Source organism: Scyliorhinus canicula, chromosome 2 (assembly GCF_902713615.1).
Source record: "Scyliorhinus canicula chromosome 2, sScyCan1.1, whole genome shotgun sequence".
Taxonomy (NCBI): domain Eukaryota; kingdom Metazoa; phylum Chordata; class Chondrichthyes; order Carcharhiniformes; family Scyliorhinidae; genus Scyliorhinus; species Scyliorhinus canicula.
In genome coordinates, this window is record NC_052147.1 from 28,562,935 (window position 1) to 28,582,505 (window position 19,571).

General features: G+C 45.1%; 1 protein-coding gene across 5 annotated transcripts in view; it reads left to right on the forward strand.

The window, feature by feature from the left end:
• Positions 1–2,977: 2,977 nt before the first annotated feature.
• The window catches only part of prima1 (proline rich membrane anchor 1), a 189,321-nt gene continuing 172,727 nt past the window's right edge, over positions 2,978–19,571 (forward strand). For 3 of the 5 annotated variants that reach the window (XM_038775011.1, XM_038775004.1, XM_038774996.1), the window contains exons 1-2: positions 2,978–3,412; positions 4,661–4,808. In XM_038775011.1, coding sequence (XP_038630939.1) covers positions 3,053–3,412; positions 4,661–4,808 — 508 coding nt within the window. In that variant the 5' untranslated portion in view covers positions 2,978–3,052. Of the gene's footprint in view, positions 3,505–4,345; positions 4,542–4,660; positions 4,809–19,571 lie in introns of those variants that run through there. The other 2 variants (XM_038775020.1, XM_038775028.1) reach the window with 2 other exon arrangements.

A 19,571-nucleotide genomic window follows, 5' to 3' on the forward strand; every position in this document is an offset into this window, starting at 1 on the left:
ACCTGCCCCGCCATTTGATAAGATCATGGTTGATCTGACTGTGGTCTCAACTCCACATTCCTTTCTGTCTCCTGTAATCCTTGTCTCCCTTGTCTATCTCTATCAAAAATCTATAGAAGTAAACCATTAATAAATTGAATGACACAGACGTCACTGCTTTCTAGGGAAGAGAATTCTACTGACTGTTGACTCAGAGAAAAAAACATAGTCCATGTTTGGGAAACCTCTTATTTATAAAACTGTGTCCCCTCATTCCAATTTGTCTCACAAGTGGAAATACCCTCCTAGCATTCACCCTATCAGGATCTAATATGTTTCACAAAGATCTAATTCTTCTAAACTCCAATGGGTATGGGCCCAACTTGTTCAACGTTTCATAAGATACGCCCGTCATCCCAGGAATAACTCAAGTGGACCTTTTCTGAACTGTTTCTAACGCAATTGTATCATTTTTCAAATAAGGAGACAAAAATTGTACGTAGTACTCCAGATGTCATCTCACCAAGGCCCTGTGCAGCTGCAGTAAAACTTTTCAACCAGAAGGAAGAATAAACTGAAACCAGTTCAAAGTTCTCACCAAATAACCAGCATGCACTTGGGCACAACAGAAGCCACCCAGAAATTATTTTATCCCCAATTTTGTTAGCGGAGTTCAGAAATTGAAAGATTATAATTAATGCCTTTACTATCTCTGCACCCATTTTTATTAAGACCCTAGGATCCAGGCCTCCTGGTCTGGCTTGAACAGCTTAAGTCAAAGTAAGAAGGCTTTGCTAAATCTTCCAGGGAAAATAAGTAAAGAAATTGGGAATAAGACCCTACCCGCTGATATTTTCTGCACAAACCTATTGCCTTGCAGAAAATGATTAATGTAAATGTACAAATCCCGGTTGTACATTTTGGTCTGTGCTACATGCTGGTGGATTGGAACATCCATTGAGCCAATATAAAAGAGGCCACAGATTCAAATTCCTCACTGCAAATGTTGTCTTCTAAATCATAAAGTGACATTCTCAAATTGCATCATAAATCACACTCAGAAGTGACAAGGTATGCCATCTTAGATGATAAAAGTTTGATGTTTCTGGGTTAAGGAGTCCAGGTGCAGAATGTTTTTATATGTGATGTGGAGATACCGGCGTTGGACTGGGGTGAGCACAGTAAGAAATCTTACAACACCAGGTTAAAGTCCAACAGGTTTGCTTCAACTCACTAGCTTCCGGAGCACTGTTGCTTTTCATTCACCTGAGGAAGGAGCAGTGCTCCGAAAGGTAGTGATTTGAAACAAACCTGTGGACTTTAACCTGGTGTTGTAAGACTTTTACTGTTTTTATATGTGTTGCACCATGGTGTTATTGATAATTCTTAAAATGTTGGAAACCTCTTGGGGTGTGATCTTTGTCAAATCTCTTTAGCTAAAGTAACAAGAATATAGCTGAGTACATATTGCTGGCATTGGAAAGTGCAAGGGTGAAGATGTACGAAATAAGGAAGTAATGAAAAAAGCAAGTAGATCGTGGGAGAGCAAGGAGGATGTGGCATTTCAATGTTTGAGTAGAAAAGGGATGGAAAGTTCAAAGCAGCATTAGCTACTGCAGGAAAAACGGGGGCCAGAGGTTAAAGTCTAGCTACGCTAGCAGATTTTTGTCAATTGAGTATTTAAAAAAAAAGTTAGATAACTTAGTGTCTTTACCCTACTGGTGTATACGACTATGCGGCGGTGTTGATTGATTTGACCAACACGAGTGCACATTACAATCTGCGGACCCGCATTACAGTATTACAGCACTGCACTGCAAGGGAAATGCTTGCAATTTGAAAATACTGCAGAAAAATGCGATACTTGAATGAATTTGTTTCTCTGGTGAATATGTGAAAGACAAGAGCAGATTTACAACATAATCTTAGTAACGGAAGACTCTAGAAACATTAAAAGACCATCCACACATTCACACTCCCATATCGTCAGGAGAATCTATTCAATTCCGAAATAGAATCTTGAGATTTTAGGAATCGTTTTATTAGAATGGGCATTTCCCTCTCTTCAACACATGGCCTGTGTTCATATTAAAAGTAGACGATCCTGTTAGGTTCTCTTACCTGTCCTCACTTATGTATAGTCCCACATTAATTGGCATAAATCAAGTACTTATTTTTGTTTGCTCAAGGTGAAAGGTTGGAAATTCTATCTACTGATTGTGTAGCTTACCTGACTTGCCAAATGAAATAAAGTCGATCATTATTTATTGTTTCAGTGTCCCCACCTAAGCGATACCTTCACACATAACTCTCCCAAGAGTTCTAGTGTAACTCTGTCACCACCGGGAACGTGATTCCAGACTAGTACAAAGCTCAATGCTATGCACATTGGACAAAGTGTCAGGATGGGATCTACACGCATTTGCCAAAGCTTCACCGTATGTTGAAACCGTGCCTTAATGTTGAAGTTGTGTGTGTGTGAGTAAACAATTAGGCTTGGTGAACACTGACAAGCCTACTTAATAATAAAAGCGCTGTATGAACCTTGTGTTTGTTAATGTACTGGCTTTCGAAGCTGGTCTTCTTATTAAACTGCGATCCATCAAGAAGCAAGACAAAGAAAAAGCAACGTCCCGAAAGAATGATCGGCAAGACGTGAAACGAAGCGAAGAGACTGTCAGGTAACAGATCACTTGTGTTAACTTCATATGACCGGATTGTTGCAGGATAGGAGAGGGGTGTCTATGGAAAGAAATGTGCAAAAATAAAGCTCAATACAAGTTGCCACTGCACTGAAATATGCCCCAATCTGTGAGTAAATTTTAATTACTTTAAAAGCAAAAAAAAAACCCAGCTTAACGTTTTCATCTAATTCCAATTAGATATCGCAAGATCTAAATTGAGAACTTTGTCGTCGCCCCCCCCCCCCCCCCCCCTTAATAACTTAAACGTGTGCTGGAGAAAATCAGTTAGGGGTCGCGCATTGAGGGATGTCAGTGGCTGCCGAGTGTCACAACTTTGCCCAGTACATGGCAGAGCCGGGACTGTCACAACTCTGCATCAATCGCAAGTGATGAATATAATCACACAACATGGCGGATATTTGATAACACGCAGGAGGAACCTGGGGTGTGTGTGTGTGTTGAGTGCCTGCTGCATTTGCTTCACTTGGACCGGGAGAACGGGGGGGGGGGGGGGGGGGCGCACACATCCCAGTGCCTTTCTACGCGGCTCCAACGTCGGGGACCTCAGCCATGGCCCTGGAGGGAAGGGGGCTGAGGGACGCCACCGTGACACTCGCTCCAGTCCGCCAGCTGACCATTGCGGCGGAATAAAGCCGAAGTCAGTCCAGTCAGTGGCTGTCAAAAAGGAGGAGAGAAAAAAAAGAGCACAATGGACAGGCGACATGGCTCTGAAGGATTGCTGCGGCGTGGTGAGCGTGGGTTAGACTCAGAGGCGAGCTGGAGCGAAATCCTTTGCATACACAGATCCGTGGCGATGCTACTCGATTCAGGGATGACCCGGGTACAGTGGAGTGATGTGAGGGGGGGGGGGGGGGGGGCGTCGGGGGAACACAACGTTTGCACCAGCTCTCGGGACTCTCACAGTTGCAAACTGGACACTAGCTCTGAATGTTTTCAGCAAGCGGGGGGAGGGTCCTAACGCGTTGCCAATAAGGTTAACAAGGGGAGGGAGGGTGTGCGTTGGGTGTGGGGGGTGCATTTTCGTTGCAACGTCGCTGTTTTTCCACCCCTTTCCACCTGCCTTTCGAAAGGAGCCACACACAGCAAAGTGATTCGGCGAAAGTGACCCATCAGGAATAGCGAGCGGAGCTGGCCGCCTCTTCCTCTTCTCCACTGGAAACCACATGAATCGGGATCGGGGCTCCACACAAAAAAATGCCTCCCCAGCGCCTGGTGTGCCCGCTGGACCTGGCCTGTTGCAGCGATCGTCCCAAAGAGTGACTCCCTTCCCCTGTTCAAAACTGCCGTCTTAGAGGAGATTGCACCCCGCCCCCCTTCCAACCCCCCATCATCCTACCCCTCCCCATCCTACATCAAAGGGAGGCGGGGTACGCCTCCCTTTGAGCTCTGCTGCTAACTTTTTTCTGCGTGGCTGAACAAATGTTTTGGGGGCAGTAGTTTTGTGTTGTGGTCATCGCGATTTTAAGGGGGCTCCGGCCTCTCTCTCCGTCAGTATAAATAGAATAACCAAAGTTGTCTCAAACAAGGGAGGGACATCTCCCCACCTCTCCTCAGCCCCGGGAGACTCGAACTGCTTCACGTCCCGGGGGACCAGTCTTCAAGCACAACAACTATCGCAACTCTGAAGAGACGGAAAGTCTTTTTTTTGGGGGGGGGGGGGGGGGGGTGATAAAGTTTGCGGGCTCCGGTTTCAAATTGGGAAGGTCCGTCGGTGCGGCAATCCCGCCCGAGTTTTCCGCGCTTGTGATTTAATCGCGGGCGGGCACAGGCGGGATGCTGGCGGCAGACGTGCCCTTTACTCTCTGCCCCTGGATTGTGAGCGGCAATCTCCTCACTTCGCTCCTCTTCTTCTTTCAGGTGAGTGGAGATGCGTTTTTGCGAAGCGCGTGTATGTTATCTTCCGTACCCGCCCGCGCGAACACACACACCAACCAAGTGTGTTTTGTTTTTAACGCAAGTTTGTTTTACTCCGCCAGCTCTCTCAGGGCGAAGTCCAGAAATCAGGCGGGAGATCGGCTTTGGACGCGGCGACCGGCAGCTGCCATGAGATCTGCTCCTGTCGACCTCCTCTGTTACCCCCGCCACCGCCTCCCCCTCCACCGCCCAGGCAATTGGCAACTCCAAGTAAGTGTGTGGGTGGGGGGATGAACATGCCCTTTGCATGCACCCCAGGCTCCCGAGAGAGTGTGTGTAGTGGTGGTAGTGGGGGAGAGAGTGTGAATGGCAATGAGGACATGTGCACTGGGGCAGTCCCCCTTCTGCTACTGACTGAACCCGAGTTGAGGCCAGGAGTTTAAAATCCCGCCCGAGGTAAAATTCAGCCCCATGCCATTTGCAGCCTCCTCCCGCCCTTTTCTGGACCTTTTTTGGCCGACGCTGAGGCCGCCGGTGGGCGTTTCCACTGACACCACACGGCTCGCTCCCACTCCCATCAGCAACAACCTTGACCCTTGAGCGAGGTTCCGCAGCGCTGGCTGGCGGAAATCTACTCCGACACGATTTGATCTGTCAACGAAGATCTGAAAAATTTGTGATGTTTCCAGATCCTTGAGGTGTCTTTAGAAAGTTATTCTCAGGACTCGAATCACCTGCGATTTTGTATAATTCTGTTGCATTGACTAATAATTGTAAACTCACAGCCATTTCCCCCAAGGTGCAACAAACATCTATTAGAGGAATGCAGCCGCTCCTTGTTCAGGACTCCCTAACTCTTGCCTGTTTATTCTGCTGGGAGAGACTCTAGATTAAATTTCACTGTAAACTACTGCCCAGTATGTTGATAGCAGTTATGGGAAAATTAATATATTAGATTAAAGACGACGGGATGATTTTCACAACTCTACTGATGTTTTTTATTCTATTTTCCAATTCATTTTTATTGATGGCAGTTATTCAGGATTTCCACTTTTACTGAGATTTATCAGATGCCCATGGTTCGCCTTGGGTAAACTACAAGCTTTCGGTGAAAGCCTGCCTCGGGCTCCAGCAATACATAACAATAGATCAAGTCAGCGCATAGCCAGAGTAAATTACATCATTGTAGTCATGAGATTATGCAACTGCAGGCTAATAATTGTGCCGTTCATGTTATCAGGTGGGACTGCTGCTGTGACAGCACATTATTGCAAGGATAGGTATTTTGCGAATGAACTGAAACAATAACCTACATGGCAGCTTCTTTTCCTTTTTTTCCTCTTAAAGATTGTATTCATTGCAGTGCCGGTAAGTGAAATGATTGCGCTGCGAAAGAGATTGAGAGGTGTACATTTATTCTTCCAAGAGTAAACCACCTACTTGCTAGAATCTAATCTGTATTGCTTCCAACAATTGAAAAGTGGCCTTGATTTTTAGTCCATGAATCACTGCTGTGCATTAACATTTGAAAATGTATTTGGATGACTTCAACAGGCATTGTTTGTTTTGTTTACAAAACGCTTTTGGAAGGGAATCTTTGTGAGGAAATGTGCATAAACATTTGAAACAAATTAGATCTCTGGAACAGTTTTGGCATGGAATGGAAGTCAAACGGAAAAATGAAAAATTCTTTTAATTTCTAATTGAGCTATTTATTCCCTTGTGTAGGTTCCGTCCAATAGCATATATTTTGTGGACACCCCAACTATTTCGAGAACCATACAGCGAAATGTAATTTGCCCAATTTACTTAGTTGGAAATAACCATCTGCTACAAGTATATTCGTAATGGTCTCCTGTGGTATAACTTTTAACTTATCCGCTGTAAAGAACAGCAGTGCTTCATGAGCGTATCACAAAACAAATATGACACCAATGCCAAAATAAGGAGGTGTTAGATCACATGAACAAAAATTTAGTCAAATAGGTTTGAATAAGTTTCTTGGGCAGCACAGTAGCATTGTGGATAGCACAATTGCTTCACAGCTCCAGGGTCCCAGGTTCGATTCCAGCTTGGGTCACTGTCTGTGCGGAGTCTGCACATCCTCCCCGTGTGTGCGTGGGTTTCCTCCGGGTGCTCCGGTTTCCTCCCACAGACCAAAGATGTGCAGGTTAGGTGGATTGGCCATGATAAATTGCCCTTAGTGTCCAAAATTGCCCATAGTGTTGGGTGGGGTTACCGGGTTATGGGATAGGGTGGAGGTGTTGACCTTGGGTAGGGTGCTCTTTCCAGGAGCCGGTGCAGACTCGATGGGCCGAATGGCCTCCTTCTGCACTGTAAATGCTATGATGAAATGAGGTAGAGAGGCGTAGGGATAGTTTTCCAGAGCTTATGGCCTAGGTCAGACCAATGATATCTCCTTCAAACTGTAGTTACCATCAGAAAAACAATATCTCCATTATCAATATTCACAATCACATAAAATATTTAATTGTAAGTGTGACTTTTTGTCATTGCATACAAATAAGACAAACTTACTTGGAAATATTTTACAATCATTTTTATGTTTACGAAAATGTGTGAGGTTACAGCAAAGCCTTAAATATGCTCTGTTTCAAGCATTGTTAGTAGATGTCCCTTGCCATTTTTCGCACTAAATGAGATGATTCTTTGTACTTTAAGCACAGGAGTTTAATACTGTGTAACACTGAGAATATTATTCTGCTAAATTGAACCTTTTAAGGAAACAAAGTCCAATTGTTCTGAAGTAAACGTAAAGTCAGGTTTCTCACAGTTTAGTTGTTGTTTTGTTCAGTTCTAAGAGAGAAATCCCCAGCAGTAACTAGATTTTTCTTTGTTGCTTTGAACCTGTTACATATTATACAGAATAGCGTCTGCAGCATGGTATCTACCTGAACCAATGTGATGTTTCTTGCAGTATGATATCTACCTGAACATTTCCCAACTCAGTGAATCTGATCCCAGGAAAGAGTTGCCCAAAATTTCAGATTTTCACTGTGGAACACTGACTGGATTAGAATTCAGGCTAAGTGTCCCAGAACAAGTGCGTGGCTGCCAGGTGTGGACGTGGGGGCTGGTTGGTAGGCTGCCACTGTCATTGTCATTCCGTTGAAGTTATGAAAAAAATGACACATTCCCTATGCCAACTCATGTCCCATCACAAACATTGCATGCTTCCCATACCTCTCTACGTACCTCCATGGTACCTCACCCCATGTCACCCTATGACCATCTACCTATTGCAAATAGTCCCACCTAACCCTTAGCCACTCTACCTACCACCTATGGCTCATCTGCAATGTGTTAAAATTCTTTCAATCAACTAATTTAAAATCAAATATTTCACTTAAATGCTGAGTCTCTTATGAAAACAAACAATTATACCACTTGAATCTGTCAATCAAACTGCTCACTTCACAGGAAGTCCACTGTGGTAATGTTAGGTTTAATATCAGACATGCAGCACAAATCCTATAATGATAACCTTCACGCTTATGTCAACAGACAGAGTGAAATATCAAGCACTGATCTTTTTTAAACTCAACACTTAAAAAAAATGAAACCCAGCAGAGTTAAATCTCTTGATCGCTTTGTCAGTTGCAATGTGCTTTGACAGTTCCAATGTGCATCAACAGTTATTTGATAGCTTGACTGTTCTTTGACAGTTCTGACAGTTCTTTGATGGTCAAAGTTCCAATGGGATTATGTATTTTTTTTACACACAGTTGTAACTATATTTAACAGCCCCAAAGGGTACCTGTCATCTCCCAGAGGGTACATTACCTCTCCCAAAGGATGTCTTACCTTACCAAAGGACCAAAGGGAAACCTGACCTGTCACAAAGATGTTCAGGGATCATTTCCAAAGGGGTACATTACCTCTCCTGGCTATCCAAAGAATTCCACATAGTTACAACTTGCTCTTACCTGGATTAATATGCACCAGAATTATACTAGTAGAGGCAGCTGCTATTTATGTGAGTGGCTACCAATATGTTATTTGGAAGCTATCCCATTCCTTAATACCCAACACTGAAAAAAGCAGAGGCCATTCTGGGGTGGGAGTTCCGCACTTGAGCCTCTGCCAGAATATTTGCACAGGTGGAAAGCTTCTCTCCCTGTGCAAATATTCTTCAGTCCTTTTTTTCTACTGGATAGTTTTGTTGTTTCTTTATACTTTTTATACAGATTGAGCAGTTTCAACCAAAACAGAATATCATACGGACATAAATTTATTTTCTTAATACTTTAATTATTTTGAGAGTTTGACTTGGTGAATGCCTACAGTGCCTCATTTATGTATCCAACTATGATGCAATGGCAACAGAGAATGAGGCATGTACTGACAGTCACATCTCAAAATGACAGGTTGGGCGCATAATTTTATTTTCTGGAGAGCAGTTTTTGTTATTAATGATGTGAAAGCAATCGCTTCTCGGCCTTTTGGCAATGATAAAGAAAGATCATGGATTGCAAACTTTAACTGTTTCTGTCTCGATGGATGCTGCCAAACCTGCTGAATGAGTTTCCAGCATTTTCTGTTTTAATTTCCGATTTCTAGCATCTTCAGTATTGTGCTTTTGACTCCTGACCATTAGTTGGGCTGGACTGATGTTTCAATCTTTAGATTATCTACTGATCATGAAAATATTGACAAAAGTGGCTGCAGGGAGTTTTCTGTTCAGTGACAGCAGGTGCTGAGGCCATATTTATTGCCCATTAATAATTGCCCCAAATGTTAGGAGGGGTTGCGGGGATAGGGTGGAGGTTGGGTTGGCACAGGTCCAATGGGCCAAATGGCCTCCCTCTGCAGTGGAGCGATTCTATAATTAAACTCTATAAAAAAGATGGAGTTGGACTGTCTCGTCCATCTGCTGCAGTGTTTGTGGTGTTTGGATTGGTGCTGGTTTGGGAATTCCAGGATAATGGTCTAGTAACAAAGGAATAATATGATTTGCGCCTTAATAGTCAAGTTGGTGTTTGTGACTTGGAGGGGAAAATGTGAGGGAATAGAGGTGCTGTTGAAGTAAGCTTTTCGTCTGAGACTAAATGATTCTGATGGATACAAAAGAACGCTGCAGTGAAAATGTGTTTCATGAATGTAAAACAAAGGCCAGCAAACGAGGTCCAATTTCAGTGACCGAAGTCCTATGCTCAAAGGATGCCAGTCCTAGTATTGGATACAGTCATTTTTTTCAGGAGTTCCTGATGACTGCTTTAAATAGTTGTCATGTCCCTTAATTTGTATGTGAAAGGACTAATGCCATGTTTAAACTGCCTAATTGAAAATCAAGTGTCACAATGTTCAGAGAAACAACAAAATAGGCAAGCTGCCTATCTAGCCATGATAGGTGCCAGTAACCCATCCAAATAGTGCATATGAGACCCAAAGTCCAACATTAGGCCATCCTCAAGCTGTCTGTTTGCATCTTACACACACTGTGCATTGCTTATGTGACTGAAAATGGACCAAAACCAATTTCTGTTGCCCTGACCAGCATTTCTCGCCAAATCGGGACCAATGAAAACAAATTATCCTGTCATTTATTCATTTTTGTATATGTGGGATCTTGCTGGGTGGAAATTCCTTGTTACATGAAAAGTACATGAAAGTTCATTCTTCCATCCTTCCTGCGGCCGTTAGTGTGCTCCGTTTTAGCAATTTTCTCAATGTGCTTATTTTGTAGTCCAGCTTTCAAATGGTAAACCCACCACTTATTCCTCTTTTCCAATACCCAATCTATTTCCTGACATGTTACATAACTTTCTGCACCTTTAATTAAGGCTGTATTTGACGCTGTGACTAGTTTTCAGTCTTTGGAGTGCTGCAAGATTCTGGTAAATTACGATATTAGTTCCATTATTGCTTAGTGAGTGCGTGGAAAGTTTCCACAGAGCAAGTGAGTGGAAGATCATGGTGTAATCTAGGCTTGCAAATTCAGTTCTCTTGAGTCTTCAGCTGGAATTTTCCTGTGTTGATTTTGCGTTTTGTTTCCTCAATCATATGGCCTTGTCAGAGGGCCATTATTCCAAAAGTGCAGTTTGATGTTTATTAAGTCTTGCAAGAATCTCTTGATGGGTTTACTGTCTTTTGTTTTATTCTTTCATGGGACATGGGCATCACTGGCAAGGTCAGCATTCTTTATCCATTCCTAATTGCCCTTGAACGGAGTGATTTGCTCGACCATATCAGGGGGCCATTAAGAGTCAACCAAATTATTGTGGATCTTGAGTCACGTGTAGGCCAGACCAGGTATGATTGGCAGATTTCCTTCCTTAAAAGACATTGGGGAACCTGATCGGCTTTGAAAACCGATGACTGTTTCAAGGTCACCGTTACTGAGACTAGCTTTGCATTCTAGATTTACTAATTGAATTCAGGTTCAGCCGGATGCTATGGCGGGATTTGGACCATGCGCCCCGAACATTATCCGAACATGGATTGCTAACCCCGTAATATTACCCCTGCCACCACCTCCCTCTTATTTATGGCAGCACAGTAGCATAGTGGTTAGCACAATTACTTCACAGCTCCAGGGTCCCAGGTTCGATTCCCGGCTTGGGTCAACGTCTGTACGGAGTCTGCACGTTCTCCCCGTGTGTGTGTGGGTTTCCTCCGGGTGCTCCGGTTTCCTCCCACTGTCCAAAGATGTGCAGATTAGGTGGATTGGCCATGCTAAATTGCGCTTAGTGTTGGGTGGGGTTACTGGTTTATGGGGATAGGGTGGGGGTGTGGGCTTGGGTAGGGTGCTCTTTCAAAGAGCCGGTGCAGACACGATAGGCCAAATGGCCTCTTCTGCACTGTAAATTCTATGATTTGAGTATTGGGGCGTGGGTTAACAGCTAGAACTGCTGATATTAGGTATGCCGTGGCCATATTTCACTAAATGTTGCCGCTAGAGAACTGAACAGATGACCACAAGTATGTCACCTGTTTAGAAAGTGTGTTTTCATGGTACGTCTTGCTTGCTTTTATTACCTTAATTGCAAATGCACATCACCCAGCAAGGGACCTGAAAGGAATAATAACTAAACAGAAATAAAAGGAGAAACCCTACTGTGTACATAACCTGAGGGCTAAAACTGGCACTTAATCAGAATATATGTCTGTGAGTTGTGCTATATGTGTGTCCATTATTAAATATGGGACCACAGCCAAATACACACAGAGTTGGAGGAAGTTCCATTCACCCAGTTAAATGCTTTCCGTGCAGCTCAGAAAGTTTCATGCCTGGTGTTTTGCCTTTGGTTGCATACTTTTATTAGATTTAGTATTTTGCTGATGATATTAGAACAATCTCCTCCATTCTTGAAGCTTCTTAGTCAGTTAGTGTTATTAGTGTCTTCCTCTCGCAATCTTGCAGCAATACCTTCTTCAATTCTAGAGTTAATTAGGATATTGCCTTCCTTGCATATTAATACTTATAGTAGCCAATTAATTTTGCAGCCTAATTAATATCAGAGTGTGCATAAGGTAGATCCTTAAAATAAATTCCAGATTTTGACTAGCTAGGTTCATCTGAGTTTCTGACGGTTGGAGTATAACTCTTTAGTTATTTTATTATATTGGACAATAATTACCAGAGAATCACAAAGTAATGGTCATGGCAGTAGTTTTTGGGTTTTGTGAAATGAGTTAAGACGCATTTAACAAGACATGAGGTAGAGCAGTACATAAAATAAGCATTCATTTTCTCTCTAAAGTAATGTCTACAAGGGTCAGAGTTAATTCAGTGGCCACCCACTTAACCTCCAAATTAGAAGGCTAGGGATTCAAGGTTAAATCCATTGACAGCAGCAGGAGCAGAGAATCCCACGCCGCCTCCCACTGCCGGTAAACATGCGGCGGAGAGTACGGAGAATCTCACCCAGGTTTAGTCATTTGACAAACCTGCTCATGTAAGCTTTTGAACAGAGCAACGTATAACAATTCCAGCTTCCCCAGGGATGTAGTATTATTACCTGCACTTATACGGGAGAAAATAATGCTGTCGGTGCATCAGATTGCATAATTTAAACACGGTCTTTGAAGCGAAAAGAAAGATCTTGGGTGTAAATGTTGTAGATCATGGAATTTACAGTGCAGAAGGAGGCCATTTGGTCCATCGAGTCTGCACCGGCCCTTACAAAGAGCACCCTACTCAAGCCCACATATCTACCCGATCCCCGTAACCCCCACTTAACCTTTTTGGACACTAAGGGTAATTTAGCATGGCCAATCCACCTAACCCGCATATCTTTGGACTGTGGGAGGAAACCGGAGCACCCGGAGGAAACCCACGCAGACACGGGGCTTAGTGTTCGTGTTGAGTGTTCGTATGTAACTTATTCACACACAGGCAGATGTCTGACTGGGGTAACATTAGACCTCAATGGAATGAAATGCTGGATGCTGGATTTTTAAGATTTTGGCTTGAAAAGTAGCCTGAAAATGTTTGCAGTATTAGTCTAATGTTATGATCTCGAGGATTTTAAAAAGAAATCCAAAGACCCAGTTATCAGCTGAAAGAATTACAATACAAGATTTCACGTATTAAACAAAAGCAAATGTTAGCAAATTAACATAATATTTCATAAACACTTATTCTTTAAATCCAAAAATCTCAACAAAACATTTGCCCTTCTAATTTCCTTTCCAATCAAGAGTACTTTGAGGATTCCTTAATTTCTCCTGGGACTAAACCAACAGCTACCACAGTGCACCACAGCTCCTAGGAATTCACTTTGACTCTCAGAGTTCCTGCTATTCTCCAAGGTATAAACATTTGGCGAGGCAACCCCCCCTCCCCCCCCAAACTCTCTTTTGAGCACCTTGTGACACACCAGCTCAAACATAATTACTTGCTCAGTGACTCCAAGCTTCGGAAGACTCCCTTGTGTCTGATTGGCATCTTTTTTGCCACTGACCTACAGCTTCTGGAAAATTCTCTTTCCCTGCTACCCACAGCTGATCCCAGACCCCCAACTACTTGCTTATTTCCAAAATGTTCCAGCTCCAGCTGCAACTATCTGTTTCTGTGATAAATCCCAGAGATAAACCCAGAACAAAACAAAATGCTATCTCTTTGTTGTCTATCCCTGCGGTGTACCTGGAATGTTCCAGATGGAGATCCAAACACATTGGGCAGAATGTAATGAGGTGAGCATGGCTCTCAATGGCAGGACAGGAGCCTCATCGCACATAATCACATTGCAGATTTTAAGCATGCACGTGTCCCACATGGCAGGACGTTGCTCTCAGCAACCCGCCTCCCCATCAGCTGCTCATGTCAGGGTCACAACCAGGCATAGTCGGCATAAAGGAAAAATGAATAAGTGTTGAGGCACAATGGTGGTGAGCATTGTTATGGTATCTACATGCATATAGATATTACAATATATTTTGTTCACTTGCCGATTGTGTTTATTATACATATTTGTTGGGATGCCCTCAGGGGGACATGCTTTACATTCGCTGTTGTTGCTGAGCGAAGGAGACTGAGGGACACCTCACCTGTGTAGGCAAAAATGTTGCAGTGTGTTAGAGGCCAGGTGTAATTGGAAAGTAATATGTGTGGCATGATTTGTATTCTCAAGGTAATGTGACATGGCTGCCCATACAGCATGTTCTGGCCTCCCCATAATGGACATAAATAGGTCAGGTGAGTGGGCCAACATTTGGCAGATGGAGTTTGACGCGGACAAGTGTTGGATTGCTTACTCCTGCTCTTGGTTCTTATGGGCCAGCCTAAAACCCATCCTGTCCCACAGTGTCCTCCTCCCTGTGAGGTAAAGGTTTCCGAGCAGCACCTGATTTCCAGCAAGATAGCAGTTTCCTAGCAGCCATTGCAATGGACATGAACACTGTCACTCTGCAGCTGGAGCCCATCCACCTCCAGCATCCTTCTGACGCCATCTCCCTTGAACCTCCCAAACATCTGCACCCCCCCCCCCCCCATCCTCTAATAACCCTGGAGCATCCAACCACTATCTTTTATTTGTATTCATTTTCCCTTGACCCTCCCTGAGACCATTGACCTGCTCCCCATGCACCTGGACCTGCTCTGCATCAGACTCAAAAGTCCCTTCCCTGACTGCTGACCTGCCATGGGTGGTGCAGCTGCCTCCCTTGGACACACAGGACGAGGCCAGTACAACAATTGGCCCTGGCCTGTGGGCCGAACCCTAGTTGCTTTCGGACACTTCTTCCCCCTGCCCCCAGATGTCCCCGTGCCTTGCTGTGCTGCTGCCTGACGACCTGATCACAAGCTCCATCCCCTTTTCAGCCCAACCACTGCGCTGTTTGAGGCCCCAAGCACCAGACTTTCCACTTGCACCTAGTTCTTTCTGCTATTTTCTCCTGGTAATGTGCTGATGAGTTAGACAAAGACAAAACCTCAACACAGATCCAAAGATTGAACAACCTGTCCTGGTGTATGCCAGCTTCCAGCTATTGGGAAACAGGAGGCATGTGTTTCCCGTGTGCCACTAACTCCATATTGAAGACAGGACTTAATTTGGTGTGCTACCCAATTAACGGGTATGTATCGTACGCAGATAAATGGTAAATAGTTTCCCAACACTTGCTGTGTGTGGGCTGCTCTACCTTCAACACACCGCCCACTTTACCTCACAACTTCAAATCAACATTGGGAAACCGGCCTAATTAAGACCTCACACCCACCATGTTTCCTGCTCTAACAGGAAATTGCATTACTTTAGGTCTGTTTTTACCAGCATCCCAGTAACTCCTTCCATTATTTTAAAAGCTTCAATCTTGAATCCCTGCTGAAAGATAAGTTCCTAAGTCATGAAATTGGACTTTTTCAAAACACTGTCCGTTAAAATCTCAGATGCAATCACTTCCGGTGACGGCGGGCGGGAGGCGGCCGCGCAATGGAGGGCTCCCGTTCGGGAACGGCATTTTCGGGGCTTTAAGCCCGGTCCCAGGGTCCACGGAGGCGGCAAAAGCAGGGAGAAGGCACAGAGGAGGCACAGTGAAGTCACAGTAAAGGAAAATGTCGAGAGTGAGCAAAACAATGGCCGTAAAAAAACAGCTGAAGGGGCGCGGGAAGTGGAAAAGAAGTCACCGCGGGGTCACCAAGGAAAATGGAGGCTGGAGCACCAGGGGAGGCCGCATTGCTCACGGCTGAAGAAATAACCATGGTGATGGCTGCGGAATTCAAAAGGCAATTTACAAAATACATGGAGACAATGAGGAAGGAGATGAGGGAGGTTTTGAGTGTGCTGGTGGAGGAGACAATTACTCCGGTGACGACGGCGGTGGCGAGCGCAGTGGCGGAGGTGCAGGAGCAAGGGGAGGCGCTGAAGGAAGTGGAGGAGACATTATTGCAGCACGGTGATCAACTTATCTCGATGGGGAAGGAGATGCGGAAGGTGATGGAGATGAACAAGGATCTGCGAGGAAAAATGGAAGACCTGGAAAACAGATCCAGGTGACAGAATTTGAGGATTGTGGGGCTGCCTGAAGGGGTTGAAGGGCCGAGGCCGACTGAGTATTTTGCCGCGATGCTGATGAAACTATTGGGGGAGGGGGAGGATCCCTCCCGATATGAACTGGATCGGGCTCATCGGTCGTGGAGGCCTGTACCAAAGGCGAGTGAGCCGCCAAGACTAGTGACTCTGTGCTTCCATAGGTACAGCGGGAAGGTGAAGGTCCTGTGCTGGGCCAAGCAGAAGCGGGTGGTGCAGTGGGCTGGAGCTGGTATATGTGTATACCAGGACTTTACGGTGAGCTGGCGAGGAGGCGGGCTGCTTTCAACTGGGTGAAGAGGGCACTGTACATTAACAAGGTGCAGTGTGGCATTGTATATCCAGCAAAGCTGAGGGTGACTTACAAGCTCAAAGACTTTTATTTTGGCATGGCGGAAGCAGCGGAGGAGTTTACGAAGGCAGAAGGACTGTGGCAGAACTGAGAAATTGAGAAATGACCATGTGCCAATGTAACCTCAGGACTGTATTTTCTTCTTTTTGGTTTCACTGCGTGCGGGTGTATGGGCTAAAGGAGCCAATAGTGTATATATTTGGACAAGGGAAGTGATGGGACTTTCACTCGAAGTGAGGGCTCTTTGGGGTGTAGGTGGATATGCGGGGTTTGTGTGCTAAAAGGGGATTTTTGGACTTTCCTAGTGCCAGGCAAGGGGTAAAGGGACCCGGGCGGGGGGGGCCTCCTCGCTGGCTGGTTTAAGCCGGCCAGTGAACGGGAGTGAGGTGGGGGGAGGGGCTGCGGCCATCGGAGCCTGGCTGAACAGGGTCCGAGTGGTCTAGCCAGGGTGGACAGTTGGGGGGAAGGAACTGATGTTGGGGGGAGGAGTTTTACAAGAGGCAGTGGCCGGGAGGAGTTGGAGAGGGGTGGGGAGGGGGTGTTTACAACTCTTGGGTATCATGTACGGTACTCTTTCAGAGGTTGGATGGCGTTGAGTGTGTGCGTGTGTGTGTGGGGGGTGGGGGGGGGGAATGGACTCTATGGTGACCATGGGCGGTCCAGGACTCCTTTTTCTTTTTCTCCTTTGTTTTTTGTTGCCACCGTGGGAGGGTTTGTTTTATTGGATCCATATATTGACAGGTGGGCCGTTGTTTGGGGTGGTGGGAGGATGGGATCGTTGTTATTGTTAAGGGGATTGATTTTGTATTTGTTACCGTTTACTGTCTGTGGGTGGGGTGTAAATTTTGAAGGAAAATGTGAAAGCGGAGAATAAAAACATTTAAAGAAAAAAAAAATCTCAGATGCAATAATACAAGCTTAACAACTAGAAATAAGCCCACTGACCTTTGTTAAAAAAGCTGATTTATTTTGTACTGGCATTTATTGAAGCTAATTAATTTAGTGAATTCCAGTAAGGTGTAACCCATATTTCAGGGAACACGATGTTTGCATTTTAGGGGAAGAACTAATTAAAGTGAAAGATAAATTACTGTCTCAAAGAAACTCTGTGAGTGAGAGCTGAAGTGCTTGAGTTATTGTGTACAGACACAACTAATCACTGCATGAAATGCAAGTGTCTGGTTATTTTAAGATAATGTCAAAGTAAACATCCTGCTACAAGTTTAAAAAAAAATATTTCTTTGAATGTTGGCGTCGCTGGCAAAGCCAGCACGTTTCCCCATCCCTAATTGCCCTTGAGAAGCTGGCGATGAGCTGCTGCAGTCCATCTGGTGTAGGTACAACCACAATGCTGCTAGGAAGGGAGTTCCAGGATTTTGATCCTGCGACAGTGAAGGAATGGCAGTTACAAGTCAGGATGGTGTGTGCCTTAGAATGGAACTTGCAAGTGATCGTGTTCCCATGCATCTGCTGCCTTTGTCCTTCAATCTCGATGGTAGAGGTTGTGAGATTGGAAGGTGCTGTTGAAGGAGCCTTGGTGAGTTGCTGCAGTGCATCTTGTATATGCAGCTGCCACTGTGCATCAGTCATGGAGCAAGTGAATATTCAAATTGGTGCTGCGGCTTTTGAGCTTCTTAAATGCTACTGGAATTTCACTCATCCCGCTCAGTGGAAAGTATTCCTTCACACTCCTATTTGTGCCTCAGAGGTGAAAGGGAGGGATAGTGGATTTGGGGAGTCAGGAGGTGAGTTACTCATCACTGATCTGCTCATGTAGCTTCAGTATTTATACGGTCAGTCTAGTTCAACTTCTGGTCAGTGGTACCCCCCCATGTTCATGTGAGGAATTACCATCTTTATCAGCAATGTAATGCCATTGAATGTCAATCGGAGATGGTTAGGTTTTTTCTTGTTGGAGATGGTTATTGCCTGGCAATGTGTGGCACAAATACTACTTATCAACCTAAGCCTGAATGTTGTCCAAGATTTTCTGCATATTGGCACAAACTACTTTAGCATCTGCAGAGTTGCAAAAGGTGCTGAACATTGTGCAATCATCATTGAACATTCCTATTCGGACCTTATTATGGAAGGAAGGACATTGAGGAGACAGCTGAAGATGATTGGGCCTAGGATAGTACAGCTGAAGATACATGGGCCTGAGGAACCTCTGCAGCAATGTCCTGTGACGAGATGAATAACTTTCAACAATCACAGCCATCCAGAGGAAACCAACGCAGACCTGGGGAGAACATGCAAACTACACGCAGACAGTCGCCCGAGGCCGGAATTGAACCTGGGTCCCTGGTGCTGTGAGACAGGAGTGCTAACCACTGTGCTACCATGCCGCCCTGATTCCAACCAGTGGAGAGCTTTCCCCTAGTTCCTAATTAGTTCAAATTTGCTAGGATGCTTTGGTACCACATTAACAGTGGTCAAATGCTCAAGGCAGTCACTCTCACCCTGTCTCTTGGGTTCTGCTCTTGTTTTCGTGTTTGGACTCTGGTTGTAATGAGGTCAGGAGCTAGGTGGCCCTGGCAGAATTCAAACTGAGCATCCGATCAGATTATTGCTGTGTAAATGCCACCTGATAGCATTTTAATTACTTTGATGATTGAGAGGAGGCAGTAGTTTGCAGAATTGGATTTTTCTTGCCTTTTGTGGACAGGATGTGCATGGGGTTACAGGGGGACAGTTCTTGGCAGGCCATGTCCATGTGCGGCCGGTGCCATGTTGCACGGCGTGACCGCCGCAAGCTATCGCTGTGCATACGTGCAGTCACGGACCTGGCCATTCTGCGTCCATATAGGCAGGTCTGTGGCGCGGCTGCTAGCCCCCCACCGGACGGAGCATCGGTGCGGGGGTGGCGTCGACCTTTTGGCCGTAAGACCAGACGCATCCTCCGGACATAGCCGCAGAATTGGAGAAACCAGCCCCCTTTAGTTTTTAAACAGACCCGCCTGGCAGAGCAGCATGGCAGCGCTAATCATCCAGTTGAGGGCTCAGCCAATAGCAGTGATTCGCAGGGTTTTGCTGAGTGCGACTCCACAATGGAGGATGCTGCAATTAGCTGGCCAGTCTTTTAGCACCACATCGAATGAGCACCACAGTAATGTAGACCACATTTTGACCTGATCCCTCACTACCATGTAGCCCACAGGGGTTTTGATTTGATCGCTCATTACAACT